At 33.3% G+C, this 21,727-nt stretch overlaps 3 protein-coding genes across 3 annotated transcripts; 2 read left to right on the top strand and 1 right to left on the bottom strand.

Annotated features, from left to right (window-relative positions):
- Window positions 1–273: 273 nt before the first annotated feature.
- LOC146132943 (uncharacterized) lies at window positions 274–3,757 on the bottom strand. The gene is made up of 3 exons (XM_083397280.1): window positions 3,628–3,757; window positions 737–888; window positions 274–535 (listed from the first exon to the last, which is right to left on the bottom strand). Exons 1-3 carry the CDS (start codon window positions 3,659–3,661, stop codon window positions 341–343), a joined length of 381 nt encoding a protein of 126 aa, XP_083253406.1. The 5' UTR covers window positions 3,662–3,757; the 3' UTR covers window positions 274–340.
- A 229-nt stretch (window positions 3,758–3,986) lies between these two features.
- On the top strand, window positions 3,987–9,918 carry LOC146132942 (uncharacterized). Its single transcript, XM_083398000.1, has 5 exons — window positions 3,987–4,079; window positions 5,300–5,452; window positions 5,979–6,107; window positions 6,626–6,763; window positions 9,488–9,918. The coding sequence occupies exons 1-5, from the start codon at window positions 4,077–4,079 to the stop codon at window positions 9,575–9,577; spliced, it is 513 nt and encodes a 170-aa protein (XP_083254126.1). The 5' UTR covers window positions 3,987–4,076; the 3' UTR covers window positions 9,578–9,918.
- A 2,557-nt stretch (window positions 9,919–12,475) lies between these two features.
- Window positions 12,476–20,680, top strand: LOC146132941 (adhesion G-protein coupled receptor G2-like). Its single transcript, XM_083397604.1, has 15 exons — window positions 12,476–12,533; window positions 15,277–15,399; window positions 15,473–15,585; window positions 15,654–15,827; window positions 15,986–16,238; window positions 16,672–16,838; window positions 17,346–17,426; window positions 17,528–17,665; window positions 17,739–17,899; window positions 18,231–18,439; window positions 18,526–18,664; window positions 19,132–19,216; window positions 19,421–19,594; window positions 19,905–20,075; window positions 20,453–20,680. The coding sequence occupies exons 1-15, from the start codon at window positions 12,476–12,478 to the stop codon at window positions 20,678–20,680; spliced, it is 2,274 nt and encodes a 757-aa protein (XP_083253730.1).
- Window positions 20,681–21,727: the final 1,047 nt, after the last annotated feature.

Raw genomic sequence — 21,727 nt, 5'->3', positions numbered from 1 at the left:
CTCTTTTCAGAAGAAAATTAATGATCCTCTGTTTTGCATATTTTTTTGCCTGTCTTTTTCACAGATAGGTGTCAAGAATGCGTTCTAAATTATTTTCATTTTTGAAGGATCCTTATTAAAAGTTATAAGGGAAAACATCGAATTTTTATTGTGATATAAAATTTACATCATTTTGTGCCTTAAGATAAGTTCGTAATATCCTTCTGTTTTTTTCTTTTTGGTAAAGAAATTATGGTAGGCCCATAAATGGGTTTCACTAACTTACTCACAAAGCCATAGTTTTTTTTTTATTTTAATGTTACAAGTTACATAACACAAACCTATTAAATACAACAAACAATTATTTGTTTTTTGAAAATAATGTGCTTTGGGCGTCATTGCTATCTTCGTCTCCATGGGGAATTTGAAATAATTTTTCAATAATAAAATCAACAGAGGGTGGTGCTCCGAATGGTGCATCATGTTTTGAATATGATCCATGGCTATCAAAACTCTCCATCAAAACTCTATTGTGTTCTCTTCTGTCAAGGACAATCTGGCAAAGAAAAAAAATTGGTAAGGCTTGCCCTTCCAAAGGAATATAATTTACCAAATTATAGCAAATGTTATAAATAAAAGCCTATTTGGGTCAAAAGTAAACATTACACACTCAAAAGAACAACTTATGTAAATTTTATATAATGAAAGTTTTGGACAATTAAAAAACTACAGGCTGAACATTTATTAATATACTTACATCATATAAAAAATAGAAAGAAATTCCAGCACAAAATAGAATCTCAGGAACATTAACTTTTGGTTCTTTCACTTCAAATGGCTTCAGTTTAAAACCCATTTTTTTGGAATATTCACTTGCTCCTCGCCGCTGGGTTATTAGCTTTGTCATGGCTGAACAAAATATAAAACATAATTTAGCAATGCCTTGTAAACAAATTAACCACTAGTCAACATAGACTTTATTTGAAGAACATTTTATTACTACTGGTTCATTCAATTTTAGAACATTTTTGCTAAAAGGTGTTTGTATTAATAGTGTAAAAACTATTTTTTTGTAATGTTTTTACTAGGACAAGCACTATCCTGTGCATTTTCATGAATTTTTGGTAAACAATTAAAACTATTAAAATTTTAAATAATTTGTCTAAATGACGTCAAGTCAATTGAAAACTGTAACTTAAGTGCACTTTGGTCAAGTAATTGACTTAATTAATTACCACACTGGTCAAAGTTTTACAACTTATTTCAAAGTCATCTTAAAGTTTTCCTAAATTATCCATTACATTGAGCACTGGGCTAATCTTTTTCGCCCAATACGTTATGTAGCCTCCTAATTCAGTTAGCTAAAAATTTGCAAAACCATGCAATTTATATAACAAGAAAATACTTTTTTGCTTATGCTTCCATAGATAATAATAATATTAAAAAACAGTGTTTTAATGTTTTCAAATCACTGTTTTTAAAATGACTTGTTTTGGACTTAAGTCATTGTGTCAAACAACTTGGGTTTAAATAAAGTGTTTTCAATAAAATTGGGTTATTCAACTCTAATTTTGCATACAGAAAACACTTTGCTAGCTATTTATTGCACTTTTGTAAATATTAGTTGAGTTATTGCTTATCAAACAAGTTTAATTTTCATACTTTAAAACAATTGATTTATTTTGTCAATGACATGACTTGGGCATCTGATGAATTGAACTGGGCTTTGTTATTTTAAAAATCACTTGATTGGGACAAAACTAGTTAACAACACAAAGGTATAGACCTAGGTTTCTCAACTGTGGTCCTCAGGGGGCCACGGAGAGGTGATTGGGGGTCACGATAATAACTCTAGCTATAGGCATGGTATTACAAAACTTCTGCCGTTTATGTTGGGTAAAAGGAACTGATTTAATTTATTCGTTTTATCGTGGAAAGTTTGGATTAACGCCGCCTAGAATACTTGGGATTCTACTTTGCAGATCTTTACTTGTCAGTTAAACTTTCTAGAAATATTGAGTATTATGGGTAGCTTATCGCGGAAGAGTACAAACTTTTGACTGTCAGACGTTATAAAACACAGACTTTTACTTTTTCGCCAGCGCAAAATGAAACTTCCACATGATAACAAAAGTGATGGCTCCAGTTTTTTGTGTCTATTCAACATTCGTACTCACTACTCAGCAAGAAGGCCGTCGTTAATGTGCGTTTAATTCGCAACTAAAACGAAATGCACAAATTGTCTTGACGTGTGTAATGAAATTGGCTTGCCATCATACAAAACAAGACGAATAAAAAAATACCTTGGCGGGGTACAAGAATGAGCTTGACAAATAATTATACATTTATTAAGCTATTATTTTGCATATTATATTAACTTGGCGTGATGATAAAACCCAATTTGTTTGTTCTACAGGAAAAATTATATCATATTCCTGTACTAAAATATCGGCCTACATTTACTGATACTGATATATCAGTCTATCTCTAGTATGCGTAGCATATATATATTGTTTAGTAGTCTAATAATTCAGTAGCAATAGAGTGAATCAAAAAGTTAAACTTAAAAGAGGTTCTACTCTTATTTGTAGAGAAATATGTGCAGGTGCTAATTTTCTTAGGGGGATTTAAGTTTTAAATAGAGGTTAAAGGGGTCCACGGGCAGAATGAGGTTTAGAGCCACTAGTGTAAAGGATATACAGTCAGTCCTATTAATTTGTACCCTGATGAAGAAGAATCCTTGAGATAAAACACAAAACTACCTGGGACTGGATTTACCCCAATGTATTTAACAATTTAATGTGATACCTACCCTATTCTACTTGACATTTAAAGTCAACAATCATGCCAAATTACAAGGAAATTAATAAACTGGAATATTTACAGTCCGGGTAAAATCACTAATGGTTTCCTAAATATTTTAGTTATTTCAAGCCCAAAAGGTCATGCAGACCGACATTATCTTGATTAAGATATTCTGATACAAACTGGTATCATCTTCAGTTAATGTGATTAAGAAGTAATTCAAAACATCAGTTATAAAAGGCTGATCAAAGTTATTATTCTAACAAACTTCTTTTAAGTTAGCAAATATTTATAATCAGTTAAGAGTGAACCAATCTTGCTATACAAACAGCAATACTAAGCTTCTCTGTTTTCCTATATGAACAAATTGGGGGTTAGGTTGAATTAAACAAATTTATTAGGCGAAAAATAAAAAAATAATCAATACGTTGATTTTTTTAAGCAAAAATATTTGACCTGAATTAAAGTGAGCTATTTTTAAGGAATTACTGTGAACCGGACTTGGTTAGCCGTTTTTTACGTATCATTTTTTTATTTAGTCTTCTACAGCCTTTAATATTGTAAACTTTTAGGGAACTTATATATAAGTTTGTCAACCAATTATTTAGAAATTTATTTCAGGATGTTAATAATTTGTTAGGTGTGGGATGCTGGTCTAGAATCCCACCACTTGTAAGTTAGCCAAATAAGGAAAATGTGGTAGGATTCTAGCCCAAAAATGTTGTGCAATATTGTCAAAACCTATAAAAATCTTTACTGAACACATAAAAATAAACGGTTCAAAATTTCGATTTTATAATTCATAACTCTTCTCTTAGTCACAATAGTAATGAAAAGAATTACCTCTTAATGCCCGCAACCCACGTGGAGCAAGCATGTCCCCGTTTTTGTTGCGTCTTGCTTATCAAAATTTCCAAGCTCCAGCCTAATACGTTAACCTACAGCTGTAGGTCTAAGTTATAGGTGAGTGACCAGACGGTAAAAATCTTTACAAATTTTAGCTGTAAGAAAAACAGACAAAGCTTATTTTTTTTAAAATACAAAATTAATATTCTAAATAGCTTCATAACCTAAATAAACTGCGATCACGCTTATTCTGTCTACCAAAATTAAAGATTAATAAAGGTTCCCTTTCGATTGAAAAAATTACTATTTCGATAATGGGGATTAACCATTACAACGGTTTCTGTGTTTTAATTTCGCTTGGATACGAAGCGTTTTGTGTTGACCAAATTTTGTCAGTAAATCTACTTGTGCAGCTTCGTAGCGTTTTACATTCAACGTTTAAAACAATGGTAAGATTTAATATAAAACTGGGTATTAATATGGTAACAGTTAGATATTTATATTATAGCCAAGCTATACGTACTGGTCTACATTCCTACCACAGCGTTAAAACAATTAATAAATCAAAACTCAATATTTGGGTTAGGGTGTCGGTTAAACGCTAACCCGCACCCTATACAAAATAGGAATGTTGTGGTAGGATTCTAAAACACCTCCAAATATAGTGTTTTCTAAATTATTCAACAATTATCAATTTTACATGGCCATAGGTCGCTGTTTAGTATGGCAATTGTACTGGCGATTTGTTTGAACAGACCCAACAAAAAAAACTAAAATACGCACTACAATTTTCCAATACATAAAACCCTTGACATTTTGAAAAGTGACATAACATGCAGACTGGCCCACCACGATTATTTGTTTGGATGTTTACCACAATATTTGACCCTAATATCAAATTATACTTTTAGTAGATGTCATCACCTCAGGTTGAAAAGCTTGGAATAATTGTATTATTATGTGTGGCTGTATTTTTAGCTGAAAATGGCTGTGAAAATTCATTCATCTGTGCAAACTTAAGTCAGGAAAGCAAGGCAAACTTCAGTCATGCTTATAGCATTAGGCAGTGATTCATTTACATTTGCACCTATTTTAGAAGTAACTTTTTTGCAGCCTTTAATTTCAAGCTTTTTAAATATCTTCCTCATGGATGCAATATACAAAATTTTCCATCTAACCACACATTGGAGGTGTCTGATTTTTACATGCTACAAGTTTAGCTAAACATGTCTGTTCCTACTTTAAAACTTTTTAGTGTTTGGATTTGGGATTACCATAAAGTAAGGCAATGTTCTGCTTACAATTTGTTTATGAAACGAAAACTTGTAAAGTTTGCCGTATGATAATTCTCATTGTTTGCCTGATGAAAAATTAAATAAAGTGTTAAATAATGTTAATAAGATCAGAAAAGAGCTAATAATAAATAACAAATGCGAAAAGAGTAAAACATATGTTGCTTTTATTAAGGTGTTTGGTCACTACATTTTATAACTGCTTTTATGAAAATTCATAGGTATAATTTTTGTGGTAAGATTAAGAAATGTATCCCACTCTGACATTTAAATCTATAATTTTAGCACACAAATGAAAATGTTAAACATTCTCTTAAAAAAAATTAAGATGTCACTTGAATTTTTAACTCTACCCCAGAAATTGTAACATTTATTAGGCCTCCAACTACAAAAGAAACACAACAGGTGGTGGAAAACGAAAGGGAGGTGCTCGACCAGAGTTAACTGAAGAACAAAAGCAAGAAATAAGGGAAGCTTTTGATTTGTTTGATGCTGATGGTTCAGGAACAATAGATGTTAAGGAACTAAAGGTATTGTTTATATTCATAAACCTAAGCACAGTTTTCATGTACTACATTACACTATATTTATCTTGTGTTCCTTTTTTATTATTTAAGTAATGTAAATCTCGTCGATTTAAATAAAAAAACTCTTTCAGATCAATTTAAAAATCTCTTTTCCCAACTGAATAGTTAAAATTATGAAAAAAAGCTAGAGCAATTACAGTTATTCAGTTATGTACACCGTAATTGGGCTATTTATCAAAAAAAGTACAGTTCAACCAGAAAATTTGCTCTATTAAATATTGAGAATTTATAACACATCGTTAATACCGAGGGATACGCATAGATACAATGAGATTATACAGCTGATTTTAAGTAGCCTTTTGTTAAAATATTTATTTTAATTTGTAATAAATATGTCCACATTTGCTTGGTATGGGATTATTATCTTTACATGCAAAGGTTCAAATTCAGATATTCTAACATTGAAACATGAACTTTTTATAGTTAACTTTTTATTAAATTTTATTCACTAAAATTAGCTAAATTTTAGGTTGCAATGAGAGCTCTTGGTTTTGAGCCAAAAAAAGAAGAAATAAAAAAAATGATTTCTGATGTTGACAAGGATGGAAGCGGAACCATAGATTTTAATGACTTTTTAACCATGATGACACAAAAAATGGTTCGTATGAAATAAAAAATTATAGTTTGGGGTATGACTAGTATCATTGTCCAAACCATAAGACAGTTTAACTAATTTAGCCAACCTTCTGAAATTGTAGATTTATTTTTATAAAAATACATGAAATTGGCTCGTTTGTAAATAGATTGTAGCTTTGCTAATGTTGTGAAATTGACACTCTAGAGTTGTTAAATATGTTTTGGGTAGCACATCGGGCCACTAGAATTATGAAGTATTACAAAAAACCTGCATCCACAATCAATTTGTGGAATAAGGTCAATCTTTGGTTTTATTTTTTGGACTAGCCAAACAATTTCCTTTAAAAACAAAATGAAAAGGTTTTCTACAATGTTTTGAATGACATGCCTGTATATATTATTTAAAATGGTTTTACCATTAATATTTTTTTAATAAGGAGAATGTTTTTCATAATGAGGTATATATTTATGTCTGTATGTGATTATGTTTTTATATATTATGTTTTCAAGTATTATATGTACCAACGGCTTTCTTTACAGAGTGAAAAAGATTCAAAAGAAGAAATTTTAAAAGCTTTTAGATTATTTGATGATGATGAAACTGGAAAAATTTCATTTAAAAATCTAAAACGAGTTGCAAAAGAGTTAGGTGAAAACTTGACGGACGAAGAACTACAGGTAAATCCTATCACAAAGCATTTACTAAAAATTGTATTTGCGTTATATAAACTGCTATCAATATACCATTTTGGTACTAGCATTGCTATATTGCATTGTGACAGCAAAATAAATAGCCTAAACTTTTAACAACAGTTGTGTGACATGTGTGCAAATGCAGCAAAACTCAGATTTGCCATTTAGATTTAACTGTCATATATGGTATATATACCTATTTTTCATCCCGTCTGAGAAAGAAATTAGAAACAAGTGTTTCTTAAGTGATTTGTATCTTTTGGGGTCTATATATCAACCACAAAAGTTCCATCACATCTTGCCTGCGAAAAGCAGCCATTTGGATTTTTAAAATGGCCCCAGGCCAGGGTCATTCCATGTCAAATCACCAGGCCATGTAACATATGGTTTTCAATACTTAAAAAAGTCTTTTAAGAAAAATGAATATTTATTTCTACTGAATGCTTTCTATATCCAAGGAAATGGTTGTTTTTGTAAGGTAACTTTTGTGCTCAAGATGTAAACAGACAACAGATATTCCTATTTTTGCTGCAAATAGTCTTGTTTGAAACGTTTATTTACACTGCATATCAAGATGAATAATTGTAACGTTGTTTTTGCTTATGGCTGTTTGAATTTTGCAACAAATATTACGTCTAAAGGGTGAGTATGACCATATATATTTAGAATTCCTGGTTAAATTCAATAAGATTGCCCTATAAAGCAACACTAGAGACAAGAGTATTATCTCTTACGCCATGATGTTACGACCATTGACATAATAAAACCAAATGCATATTAATATCTATGAACCTCACAATAAATTGCTTAAGTAAAAGGCAGCCTTCCAATTATTGAACCATATATGAAGGGATATATGCGTTTCAAAACAAGATAAATTTGCTGCTAATTTGAAATAAAGGTTTGGTGATAAAAGATAATTAAGCCATTTTATCTTATTAAGCAGGCCATATCTCTAGGTATAGAAGACATTTGAGGAAAATAAACACGTCCTTTTGCAAGAGACTTTTTCTATGGCTACACAATTTAATAACACTTTAAGCATATACCATGTGTTACACAGCCGGGTAAATTTACATTGAATAACCCTGGCGACCATTTAAAAAATCCAAAATGACTGCTTTCCCAGACCAGATTAACTGGAAGAGCACAAATCAGATTACAAACACTTATTTCTATTTTTTTTTTTCAGATTGAACCTCTTTTCATCAAAAATAAGGATACTAATAAACGTATAAATTTACAGGTGTTATTTCTGACCATTAAATACTTTTTTGCCCCCTATCCAAGTATTGTGTGAGTTAAACTAAATAGTTCTTTACTAAACTTCACGCTATTACAAAACTTTGTAATGTAACATATAGAAACTTAAAATAGCCCTCAATTAAAAATCTTATAGTTTTTAACGCATGTTAAAGGTTACTTTGCACATAACAAAAACGAGCCATTATGTCATAGTTATAACCAGGACTGCGGAGTCGGACTCGGGATTCAGGACTCGAGAAGTCGGTTGTTTTGTTGAAGTCGGACTCGGGACTCGGGATTCGAATAAGACCACATAAAACAACCCGAGTCCCGAGTCCGACATGCGCATGCGCAGTACCAACATTTTGTGATATGGCCTCCAACTGGAAATGTAAAGGTGAAATAGCATATGGTGCAATATTTTCCAACCATGTATTGCGAGTGAATGAATTATACGACACCACTATGAGTGGATTGCTGAATATCCACGTTATTTTAGTTACGTAAATTAGTGAAATAAGGCTGAAGAGTCTGGGCCTGGCTCTGGGCTCGACAAAATTGCACATTTGACCGGAGTCGGACTCGTGAGTCGGACCCGGGTTATTTTTAACCGACTCCGCAGCCATTGTTACAACATACTTCGCAATTCGCATATATCCTCCCGCTTGGATATTTTAAAATCTTGACAAAAGCCAGGTATACACGTAAGTCGTAAAGTATCAAAATAGTTCGAAGAAAACAATATTTACCCATAATTAGTTAACAACGCCATTTTTGATGAACACATCAACATTGTTATACCTTATATTTTTGTGCAACCATTGTCCAAAAAAACATTATCCAATATGCAAAAATATGTAAATCCATGCTATATTTAATCCTAATTTTTAATAACTTATATCCACGGCGACAAGTTGGCCACAATTTTTCAATTGCCGATGAGTATTGTTTAATAATGGCTTAACGTATTGTTCTCGTGAATCATATGGATGTTTTGTATGGTGTTCGCACACAACGTATTTTCAAAAATATAAAAAAGTGTACAGTAGTAGTCAACAAAATTTACCAAATTAAACAGATAACAAACACATTTTGCCTTTGTGTATAGCCCACAAACAAAATGTTTACGGTTTTTTGGCCGATGCCAGTCTTGTAGAACCCTGTTTTTGGCAAAAAATATCAGATGCGATACCCATTGACGTCGAGCAAAATTTATGTTTTTTAAACGTACAAAGTTTTGTTTGGTAGGTTTGTAATGCAATATTTGCTTAAATGTTAGGAAGCTAATTTATTTTCTATTTAGAATTTACTACCCTCAAAAACATTCTCTCCTTGCGTAGAAAACTCTGCGCACCACGGCTCAAATGTGCAAATTAAATGGACAGTATGTTAGCAGCGAGTGTTAGACCGGTCCAATATTATTGAACATCCCTATGGAGTATTTTTTAATCCATACTTTTTAAGGAAATGATTGACGAAGCGGACAGAGATGGAGATGGCGAAATAAACGAAGTCGAGTTTCTCCGAATCATGAAGAAAACCAGTCTTTATTGATCGCTTGTATACGTTTGTGCTCCACAATGTCATGCATTTTCTAAATTGCAAGATCATAAAGTTACCTTCAGAGGAAGCCAATCATTTATAAACATTCAGTTATATTTAAATCTTCCAAAATAAAAGATTAGTTTAAGAATGTTTTATTTCTAAGTGTGTTATCTGTTGTACATAATAGTAATGAAAACACATTCAATTGCTGACCATAAGTTAAGTTTCCGCTATTTTTTCTAAAATCTTCAGCTTGTCGAGATACGTTTTTACATTTGCGAGCGGTAACTGGTTTGGTGTTCACTTTTTATTGTTTGATGTCTTTTGTAATAAAAAACAAAAATGCTTTACCACATTGGTTATTTTATTGGAAATTCGAAAAACAAATTGGGTACAATATTTCATAACGTAAGTAACACCTCTCCAATTCCATCCAAGAACTTTAACAATCTAAACGCACCGTTTTTGTGCTTAACGCAACTTTTTACGGCATTTCCGTGCTACAATAATTCTGTGGGTTAATTAACCTCACAAATTGCATAAAAATCCTAGATTTGTACCTGATTGAGAGGTATTGTATCATACTGTGCTTGAAAACCATACATTTTAACAACAAAATTATTAGTTGAAATTTCGTACGGCCCACCTAGATCTTGCCGAGTTTGGTTTAGGCCCGCGACTGGGAAAAGGTTTCCCACTCCTGGTCTGGTATGTCTAATCCCATTTTGATAAAATCGTCTACCTCAAAGGCGCCTTCGTCCCATCAAACCCTCGTAAGCATTTATCAATTATAAGCCTTTTTACCTATGCCGATTCCAGTTATTGTTTTAGGTCAGTAAATCTATAGTTAAAAAGATAATTAAACTCTGATTCTAAACGCACTATATTGGTATTATATTAAAGTATATAGGCCTACTTAGGGTAACAAAAAAGTCACTCGGCCAAAACGATTAAAAAAATTGGTGATGTCGTTAACACTAAATTCTATATTTGACTTCATTTTTGCAATCTAAGGTCGGTGCTTATGAACGGCCACATGTAAAAACATTATTTTGGAAAAAATGTACAAATTAAGCACCAATGCCAGGTTTCATTTTTCAAATTCTATTAAAAACCCTCTAATCTCTCATGAGCTATTGCAATGGGATACTATTTTAGAAATTTGACCGCAAAATCAGAAGATAAAGAAATATAACACGTAAAATCTTATGCGTTTCGGCGCTTTTCATTACAAATCGCTTATTTTCTATTTGCTGATATTGTCTATTGTCGATCGACATACATTTCTTACATGTGCCGCCTTATTGCAAGAGGAAAAAGGTTTCGGAGCGCTGGCATAGAATGGTCAAATATATTAGGATGTTGCCGTAGTATCAAGTTTTAAATTAATATTTTATGTTTGTAAAGTTTAGCCAACATATGTGGCAACTCCTAAGTTCATACGCTATATTGCAAATTTTACGTTGATTTTAACATTTTTTTCTTGATTACGGCTATATGACGTCATCTTAAACTAATTGATTTGGTCCAAATGACTTTTTTGCTACCGTATACCCAAAGTATATTCATGAGACCAATTTCGAGTGTACTTGGGTATTTTTAAATTTGTAGCACGTAACAAATATGGAAGTCATTATTACGTGTAGGCCTATAAGACACGATATTTTCCCTGGTCTTTAGGGTTCCTGACCTTTCTCGTGATGAATCATTAGAAAAACAAGCGATTTTATTAGTTTGCTTTTATGACCTTGTTTGCTGACATTTCTGTTAAAACTCCGCGTTATTTTTTGCAGTCAGAATGGTTGAACGGATTGAATATAAATACTAAAATTGCCATTAATAACAAACCCTATTCCTTAATGATTTGTTAATTTAAATGAGTCAATATCCTACAGAAAGATTGTTGCAGCATGTAAAAGATCAAATGAAATAAAAATATTAATCTACGCTTATCTCATTAAATAATATTACAACTTTTTCATTTAAATGAGGCCACGCTTTTCTATTTTTTGTCCATATTGTAATTTCGTAAAAGACTAGTGTATATATCGGAAAAAGCATTTGTTTTGATTAAGTTTTAATTATTTTCATATTAGAGTACCATGGCCTATGAGTACGTTAGCAAAAGAGAAAATGGCTGAAACGATTACATAAAAGTAAAATCAAGTACAATGCCGGACTAAAGTTCGGTGCCATTCATCAAATTTTAAGTAGAAATGCAATTTATAGGCTACATTCCCACTCTGACTTCACACTAGTGATATATTTATCTCGTGAGAAATACAAGGCGGCACAAAGCGTTTGCCGTGTGACGTCTTTCTATTACCACGACATTTTAATGTTGATCTTGTCGCTTTTTACAGTTTCCTGTCCGTGTTGTGAACCTGTTGCAAGTTGTTTGAAGCTAAAAGTGCCGTGTGTGGTTTAGTAGATATAAAATAGTTATACCTAAAAAGGTTTTTGGTTCACTGTTAGGTAATTGCTGCCTACACACAAGGTGAAGGAAACACTCAATCGCAGAATAGGTATTCGAGAATTTAAGGTTTCTCTCAATCATGCAGTTTTTTTCAAATTGATTTTTTTAGGTTTAACCAAACAAATGTTTACTTAAGGTTGGAGTACCACGATCACTTAACAAAAAATAAAATTTATTCGTACCTTGGTCAGCTACGATTGCAAGTTACCATATTGGTGACCTCGTCAATATTGTAATTACTCTAATAGTTATGACTAAAGTAAAAAGCAGGAAACCGCATGAATGACTAATCACGTGATCGGATGTGTTCAACTGGTACAACATCATCGTTCTCAGAATTTTGTCGCCGTTAAGTGGCTTCACGACCACTTTTAAGCAGAGGCACACCTCTGCTAGCGTTTTAATTTGAACTATGCGCAACAACATTAAACATGGACTTTTTGACAACTACCTTTGTTTTGATTGTGTCACTTGTTGCGGTGGAAAGTGGTAAGTATATTATTATTTGATATTGGTAAGAAATTAATGCAATTTTTTTTTAGGTATAGTTTTAATTAATATTTCAGGTGTAATTAACATGCATGAACGTTAGTCTAAACTAAACCATCAGTTTAAAAAACCTATGGCGAACCCCCTAAGTTGAGTTTTAGTGTATTATTACACTCAAACCTAGGCCAATTTTTTTTTAAATTCGAAAAAAAAGCGTTAACATTTCAGGACGAATTTTTGCAATATTTGTCAAAAACGCATTGCTTTTAGGATTATGTAGGACTTATTAAAGTTAAGTCTTCATTCGCTTCATTTACGGCGTTTTGTTTGCAATAAAGAAAAAAATAGTTATGTGATTACGATCGGAAAATTGGAAATTAAGTTCCCCAATTTAACCCAGAAGTAAGGATTAATATACTTCATTTTGTAATGCTACGTTGTTCTAATTTCACAGAAATTTGACTTTACGGATTGTGTTAGTAACACGGCACAGCAAGCTTTATAGGCCAGGTGGCCCCCTGAGTCCGCCCCTGCTCACACAAATGCTTTTAGCCAATCGGATTACCAGTAATTAGAGACTGCTGTCTGCCTGATCCATAACATAAAACCCCGTCTAATTTCCTAAACATGTGCACGGCTGCAAAAAGTTATAGCAAACAGCCGCATGTGGCCGCATGATCACAGGTTGTGCAACCCTGCACCAGGTGGTCGCGACCCGGTTGGAAACCACTGGTCTAAACTTTAGTCACAGTTCCTACCATTATCATTTAATGGACAAAAACTAATGCATTATAACAGTGCTTTTTAACCTTTAAAATTTCCATCCGCATTTTTTTTATTTTGGAAAAATTCCATCTGCACGAAACAAACACAGTAAGTTTGCAACCTTTTTTGTGAAATAACAATGAAAGGATTTGTGTATTTAAACCGTGTGCCTAAGTCTTGACCGATTTAAAAATAGATGACTTAAACTGCAATAAAGCACTGCGAGACACTATATTACTGCACCTGTAACCCATAAGTGGGCGCACCAGCTGATTTAGTGATTACTGTTTTACCTAATGAAAAATAATAATATGCACCATTTTGATCAGCACATTTATCCGCACGACGTTTGTCATCCGCATTTCAATTTTTTCATCCACACAAGTGCCTACCATCCCACGGGTTGAAAAGCACTGCATTATAACATATTGTCTTGATATATGTTATAATTTATATATTTTAACTAATACACAAAGATTCACACCACGCAAACTGGAGTACAAATTCGACAAGGATACCTAAAACAATTGTGTTACTAGGCGTGTCATATATTGTTGCATATTTTAAGGTATACTATATAGACTTTCTACGACAATACCGTATTTTCTACGACAATACCTATAATTTAGGCATCAACAACCAATAGTAAACTATGTATTAAAAAGTAAACCATCTGTTGACACTTATTCCTAATATTTAAGTAGCCTACCCAAGGTAGGTTTTGTTTAAAAATAGTTATTATTTATGGTATAATATGTTTTGTAAGAACCATGCTTATTTCTCAGGTGTATGCTAAATTTATCTTATTTTAGTTTATCAGAATGTTTTTTTTATTAATTCCCGCAGTTTAAATTAGGTGCGAAAAGCTTCATTTGACACTCATTCAATGCTTATTTCACTGAGTTCTTTGATTGGATTATAATAACAATGTATTCTACTAATTAACAACAATGGATTTTATGCCTTGTGATTAAGTTAATTTGGTTAGAATTACGTCTATACTCTCGTCTATCGGGCAGGGTAACTGCGGCTGGCGAGCCGAATGCGACTCTTTAACCATTTTTTTGCAAATCTTATCTGTATGTTGTATTTGAGTTTTTTAGAATGTGCGGTGTCAATTTTCGTGTACTTTAGTTTATTGTATTTCAAATAGGTAGTGCACAAACTTTTCGCGTTTTGCGCTAAATTGCCCTAAATTCTGTCTGACCATATTTGAAGAATTCTTGTCACAATGAAAATACCGTGCACTTCATGTCTGCTTACTAACCTATATAGGGCGAAGGATTTTGTAGACGTATCCTTGATTGTATTTATGCTTGGTTTTTGTTGCATATTTGCGCACGAGATTTTATTGAGTTACTTTTTTACTTTTAGAAAATTCGACGGTGTCATGGCAAATATTCCTGCAGTGTAAGGTATAGGCCTAATTTAGTATTTTTACTGTATTGTCCGTTTTAAAGAATTAATTCGGCCCAAAGGCCCTATGCATACTATATCAGCTTGCGCTGTGTAACTTAAACGTTGCAATATCGAACAGTATGCGATTCGCTTTTATGTACCGTATGCGTCAAGTTTCCTCTTAAATTACAAGTTATGCCATTTTCAACCAAATAAACGCAAATGTTTTTATTGGGTAACTATGTAACGTCATTCCTGAAAATTTGCATGGCCCTTAAAAACAAAATAACTCGTTCCGCCCCTGTTCATCACAGCGTAGCGTGCTTATTTTTTTTTATCTTGGCAGATGGTAGCCCTGTATACTAGGTCCTAGTGGGGTGCCTATAGTAGTTTTGTATAGCCGGGGCCTCCAACCTTTATTGCTATGGAGCGGTCAACGTTTTAAAAATTTACCTCGGCACGCTAAGATGTTTTATAGGCCAGTCGGTATATTGAATAATTTCGTATTTTTGTTTGCGTGTTGAGAACTATTAATGGGGTGTTAGTGCCGTGGAAAACTGTTAAGATTTTTATGTTTTAGGATTTAACGTGTCGTGTGAAGGAACCGCAAAGCCATACATTTATGATGAGAGTGTTCAACTAGAATTTCCTTCGGTTCAAGTTGGCAAGTGGTCTAACTCGCTTCAAATATGCAAAAGTACAGGTCGGTTCATATTGCGTAGACAAAACTCTGCAATCGGTGTGGCAAATGAAATATAAAATATAAACATATGCAGGATTATCAATGGGATCTATCAGGTGCGTTGAACTAGGAGGTTGGGTATTCTTTGACGAAAATAGTCAAAATCATTCTGAGTGTACTGGACTAATAGAGGAAAAGTATGTAGAGGTAATTTAACTTTTTTTCAAAGGGCGTTATTGATTGGAGCTACATAATAGCTTTACTTTGTTCTTAAGGGTCACAAACATTATTGGGAAGAAGAGGTCACGGAAAAACACTACTACGACTTTGACAACAATGAAATATTTTTTAATAACACAAATGCTGACCCTATAGAAAATTACACCGAAATCGACAGTGACACAAATCCTCTTCTTTTGAATCTCAATGGAATATCAAATTTTGAACAGGTAAAAAAATGGCATACGTTTTTATTCACATTTACAATGTAGAAAATAAATTAAAATATTGTTGTTGTTGTTGTTTTGTTTTTTTGTTTTTGTTTTAACAAAACACTTTTAAATATTTATTTACTTTTTCAAAAAATATTTTATTTACTTTTCCACAGATTTCTCTTCAGGAGTTTAATCGTTTGACGAATAGTGTCAATCTTTTAATAGGAAGTTTGGCCAATATCAGTAAAAGCAAAAGTTCAAACCACAGCAATGCAACTAATTTAAAATTGACAGCAACAAGAAAACTAGTCACTGACACACTTGACATGATGGTTAATAGCATAACTTTACCACCGAACAGCATACATGTCATCAGTGGATCTTGTATCGACGTTCAAGTGCACAACATTGACGTAACGAGCCAAGGTAATCTTGCGGTAACGTTATAACAGATGATTTTAAACTAATTTCCTCATCAAAATTCGTGTCTTTGTTTACTTTAGATACTATCATAATATTAACGAGACAGGCGCAAGGATTTTTGTTTTGGGCCCATGATTTTTTTAACAGCAGCCATATTTCAAAACAGAATATTTATTCAATCGTGCATTAGTGAGATACTTGCTGCTGAACAATCAATTTACATTCCTTATCAATTCCTTCCTAAGCCAATATTCCTGCAAAATTCAGTATAGTTACATAAATTAAACTAAATTCTCCAATAAATTTAGATTTTTTAAATTAGTCTGTGGCCCTTTTCAAGTGAAAGTCACACACTCGAACTATTTAACTATTTAAAGTTTTGTACTGAAAAAATGAAAGCCATATGCATAGATGTTTACGTATCCCTCTTTTGTAGAATCTCATGTTGCATTTGAACTTGGCAACGATTCACTGACGTTTAAACTACCTATGGATTCCCTTAGGGAGCTAACATCAGATTTGAACCAAACCATGGCAAGGGTCGGATTTGTGTTGTACAAGAACTCAGTTTTGTTTCCTTCTCGCGATTTTACCTCCAATCAGGTAATAAACTACTATGATTTTTGTGTAAGGTACCGTACTTCTGTCTATTCCGCATGGATAAAGATACTTAAACCTTAGGCTACTGCCTGTCAGGGGTATTTAAGAGAGGATTAGACAACATGACTAAATTATATGGTTTTACTGCCTAAATCCAAACATCACGCATAAATGCATAAATTAGCAATGCGCGGATCAAGGATTTTTGTTTGGCGTGGCGATTAAATAATTTTTGTTGAGATGGCGTTACAAAGTTACGTCTAATCGCGACGTCATAAAGAGGAAACCTTCTGAAACAAACCGTTTATAATGTTAAAGTTTTGGTTCACAGAGGCTTACTTTCAAAACAACAGCTACACTAAAAATCGATTCGCGCAAACACGAAAAAAGTCAAGTCAAGTCATTTGGAAAATAGTGGTGCACTGGTCAAAAAGTGGTCAAATTTTATATCCTACTAAAATAATTTGATTATAAATAATATATATATACCTCATTGATATCTTCTTACAGGTTATATCTGCTTCAGTTACAGGTGTAAAACCGCACAAAACACTTACAAATCCAGTTTCATTCGGATATCTAAGTCATAAGGTCGGTTTGTTGCAAGCACACCTCGTTTTTTGATTTTGTGATTCGGTTTAAATTGTTGCTTGGGAATGAATGCGTTTATTAAACCAAAACTGGATTAACAGGATGAAGGAAATCTGACTTGTGGGTTTTGGAACTTCGAAACCGAAGCTTGGTCAACGTCTGGATGCAACTTAAACTTTCGAGCAACTCCGTACAGCATGTGCGAATGCAATCATTTGACCAACTTTGCGATTCTTGTTGTAAGACTTTAACATTAAAGTGGTACGTTGCTAACGCATCTGGTTACTAATAAAGCACGACACTTTAATATAGGACATAAGGCGACACGATGTGAAACATCACAACAAATCCACAATGGTGATTTCGCAACATTCTTCCTCTCCATCCGCAGTTATTGAGTACGTCAGTGATGTTGGAAATGTATTGTCAATTGTGGGTTTAACATTTACAGCCATCATACATTTATCATTTAGGTAGGTTTTAAACTATAATTTTCCATGTAGGGGAGTCTATATTTCGCCTTGACATTCAGTAGCCTTTTGATGTCGTAGGTTTACTTTATTAGAGGCCAGCGGCAATGGTAATTATGAGTCTAAACGGCAAACCTTAAAGACTCAGTAAATAATTTAGTTTGTTCCGGTTTTCAAGTTATCAAGAAAACAAACAGGCTGCTATGTCAAAGGTATACAGGGCAATCGCCAAGACATTGAATCACCTTTTAATTGTGTCACCCAAGTTTAAAATGGATTACGTCAACTGCCAACTTTCATGTGGCTTGATTGTAACGCGCATTTACCGTCATAGAACTCTCCGTCGAAGGAGGCCCCAGATGATTCTAACTCACCTATGCTTATCTCTTCTGGTCGCCTATATCTTGTTCATGGTGGGGATCGAGGCCACGAAAAACTTTTCTTTATGTGCGATTTTTACGGTCGCCCTTCATTACTTCTGGCTCTCTGCATGGTTTTGGATGGCAGTGGAAGGCTACACAATGTACACTATGTTGGTTAAGGGTAAATAATAATATGAGAATCAGATATTACAAACGTAAAACATTTTGTCAATATTAGTAATTTATACCTATAGTTTTAATGTTTAGTGCTGTTGACAAACACCCAGAATCATTACATCATGAAAGCCTGCTTATTTGCTTACGGAATTCCTGGTATTATTGTGTCCATTACGGCAGGATTTTCTCTTCTACACCTCGATGCGAAATCATGGCAACATTCTCATAGGTAAGGATGTCCGATACTTAATGTTTATTCCGCGTCATTGTAATGCTCAAAAAAATGAATAAGAGTAAAATGTTTAAATTGCAATGTTTTTAGGTTCATTAGGTCCAAAATGTTTTGGCATTAAAAGGTAGAAATCAGTGGCTGAAATTCTTATATCAATTAGGTATCGATTCCACCTCCTATCGGACGACTACCGTTACTATACCGCTTGGCATCGAGTATGGTTCTGTTTAGATATTATTATCGAGTATGGTTCTGTTTAGATATTGTATTTAACCTATTTTTTCAAAAGGGAATGTGCCGCGGGAAGAAAGGGTTGACCTCGAAGGCCGTAGTATGTTGACCCCCGGGTTGAGTAACGTTAGGCATAAACAACAAGACACCTAAATTCCACTTTTTGATACTGTTGGTTTATTTTGCAAATTTGCTTTTCTTTCTATAATACTTAGCCTATATGGTTTCTAAAGGCAAGAAATACACCAAGCGTTGTACGAACTTGATGAACAAGTCGCAAATCAGCATTTTAATATCACTGGAGAAAGCCGAAAAAATGTTTCAAACGAAGACGGCAAGTTACAATTTTAAGTTGACTAACACGTAAAAAACTGGGTGATAACTGATAAGATTCCACCTATTTTATTTTTCAACTTTTTATTCTACAATATTAAATCGACAATTTAACGAAACTGTTGAACGCGGTATCCTTACTTAGTGAAGCGGCCTTCAGCATTTATGAACAAAACACAGGAATCACAGCTTGATATTTGTATTTTAAAAGAATGGAAATCTAGTTATGTGAGCATGAACGCTTGCTGGTTGACCGGAAATCCCTTTTACTTCGGTTTTCTTCTTCCTATTGGATTGATCATTGTATACAATGTTGTCACATTTGGGTTTATTGTATATTCCATTGGCAAACGACGCAAAAGGGTGGGTTTAACATAATATTTCTTGAAAATTATTGCAATCTTTTTGGTAAAAATGTAGATAATTTGAGAACAACGTTTATGTTAACGCGAATCACGTTTTTCTGGTTGTAAAATTCCTATTTTAAAACCTAATTTAAATTAATAAATACGCAACTGAATATTTACTTTCAGATGCATATGAACTAAATATGATCCGTCTAAAGAGTCGTGCTAAACTAAGATAACTGCACCTTACAAAAATTTCGGCGCAATACTATAAGTTTAAATCCTGAAATATTGCCAGAAGTAAAGTAACCACACAATTTTGCTAGGTCCAGTCAACTGCAAAGAAGCAAACACTTTTGCAGCAGTTAAATAACCTTCTAACCATGAGCATTTTACTTGGTCTTTCCTGGTGTTTTGGTTTTTTCGCAATGATCAGTGAGGATCCACTTTATGTTCATGTAATGCACGGATTCTTCAGCGTATGTATATCCTTTCAGGTAAGCTCATTCGCAATTGAATCTTAGTAATAAGTTTTTAAAAAGCCTAAAAGTAATAGAATACTTAAGTATTTTTATAATAAATGAAAACACGGCCATACGATAATGGTATTTTATGTTTATGCTACCCAAATGGGTTTACGGTGTATCAGCGTTAGCTAGTGGACACAAGCAACCACCAGCCTTATGCACATTTTTTGTTTTGTTTTGACATTTTATACCGTTATCTGTAATCGTAATTTGAAAATTTGGATAGATTAGATCCGATATTATTTTTTATAGTAAGTAACAATATTGTTATACATAGAAATGCATTTAGCAAAGCGCTAAGGAACTAAAAAACTAATGTGCTTGTCCATTCTTATATCACTTTTTAGGGATTCGTTTTCTTCCTTCTATTTTGTGTGCGCCACCGAGTGGTAAGACTCACTTGGACCAAGGCGTTACGCACCAAGTTGCCCTTCCTGAAGAACCCGGTCACAGAACCGGGAACGTTGAGTCGCAACTACCCATGCATGAATGAAAATCAGCATCGTCACCATCGAACAAGCGGTAGAAGTAACGCATCAGTGCGCAGCAACGCTTTGGATGTGGGAGGCAAGTGACAATTATGTTACGCATTTTAATTAAGTCTCAATGGAAAATTTTACTTAAGGATACATCGGTTTGTATTTGCCATTGTTTTACATACAATTTCGTAATACTCGAGAACTACATTTCATGTTGGTGTAATCTATGTGAAAACTGGCTACCCCTTTCGCCAAACACATCACACAAAACTTACACTCTTCATTTAACCATAATCGAGAATCAGCATAAAATTATGTAACAATTTAAGTTGTGTTTTACTGTCCATGATTGTCAACTATTATATGGTTTCTCTGGACGCAAATTTTAAGACCGATATTCCATGGTACATGTGTTAATAAATTTATAAAAAAAATATGATAACGGTAAATTATATAAATTTAGGTAGGGTACTGTTAGTTATTGTTAGCTTAGATGTTAATTTAAGTTGGCATTTATTCAAATTTAGAGACAAACTTTCATTTTTATGCATTGTAAACTAAGCAACAAGAGCACACATTTTATTTTTTGCAATGAATGATAATTGTCTTCTACAGGTTCAATCAAACGAAATTGAGCCCAACAAAATAGGTGAGCAAAACTGAGCATACATCGCATGTTGACTAAACTATCACTGATTACCGTGCAAGTTTTGTGAGGATTTTTTAAGCAGTGGTTTTCAACCTTGCATACATAGTGGTCGTCTTTCATTGGATGTCAACAGTCCGTGACCCCCAGATCATGTTTCAGTCTTATAAGGATCCTCCTTTCTTATTTAATTTTTCCAAACTTTATTATATTTTGGCCCCTTTTAAAACAATGTCTTCCTCCTGAGCACCGTGTGTCTAAACTCTAAATATTTTTTTCTAAAATGACACTTTAAGTAACCAAATTCATGAAAACTCGTTTTCACGTGGTTTCTGTGCGGACATTCAATACCCATTGCGAAGTGTGCGAATGTTTTTCGGGTTGCCAATGAGTTAAGTCTCCTAAACTATTATATGTTTGCAAATTTAAACACAATAAACATATATATATTTTTTTTGAGCAAATAGTTTGTCGACATATTTATGAATGTAATGATT

The sequence above is a fragment of the Ascidiella aspersa genome, chromosome 9 (genome assembly GCF_963924565.1).
Source record: "Ascidiella aspersa chromosome 9, kaAscAspe10.2, whole genome shotgun sequence".
Classification (NCBI taxonomy): Eukaryota; Metazoa; Chordata; class Ascidiacea; order Phlebobranchia; family Ascidiidae; genus Ascidiella; species Ascidiella aspersa.
Note: the sequence above shows the minus strand (reverse complement) of the source record. Positions and strands in the feature narration are given on the sequence as shown.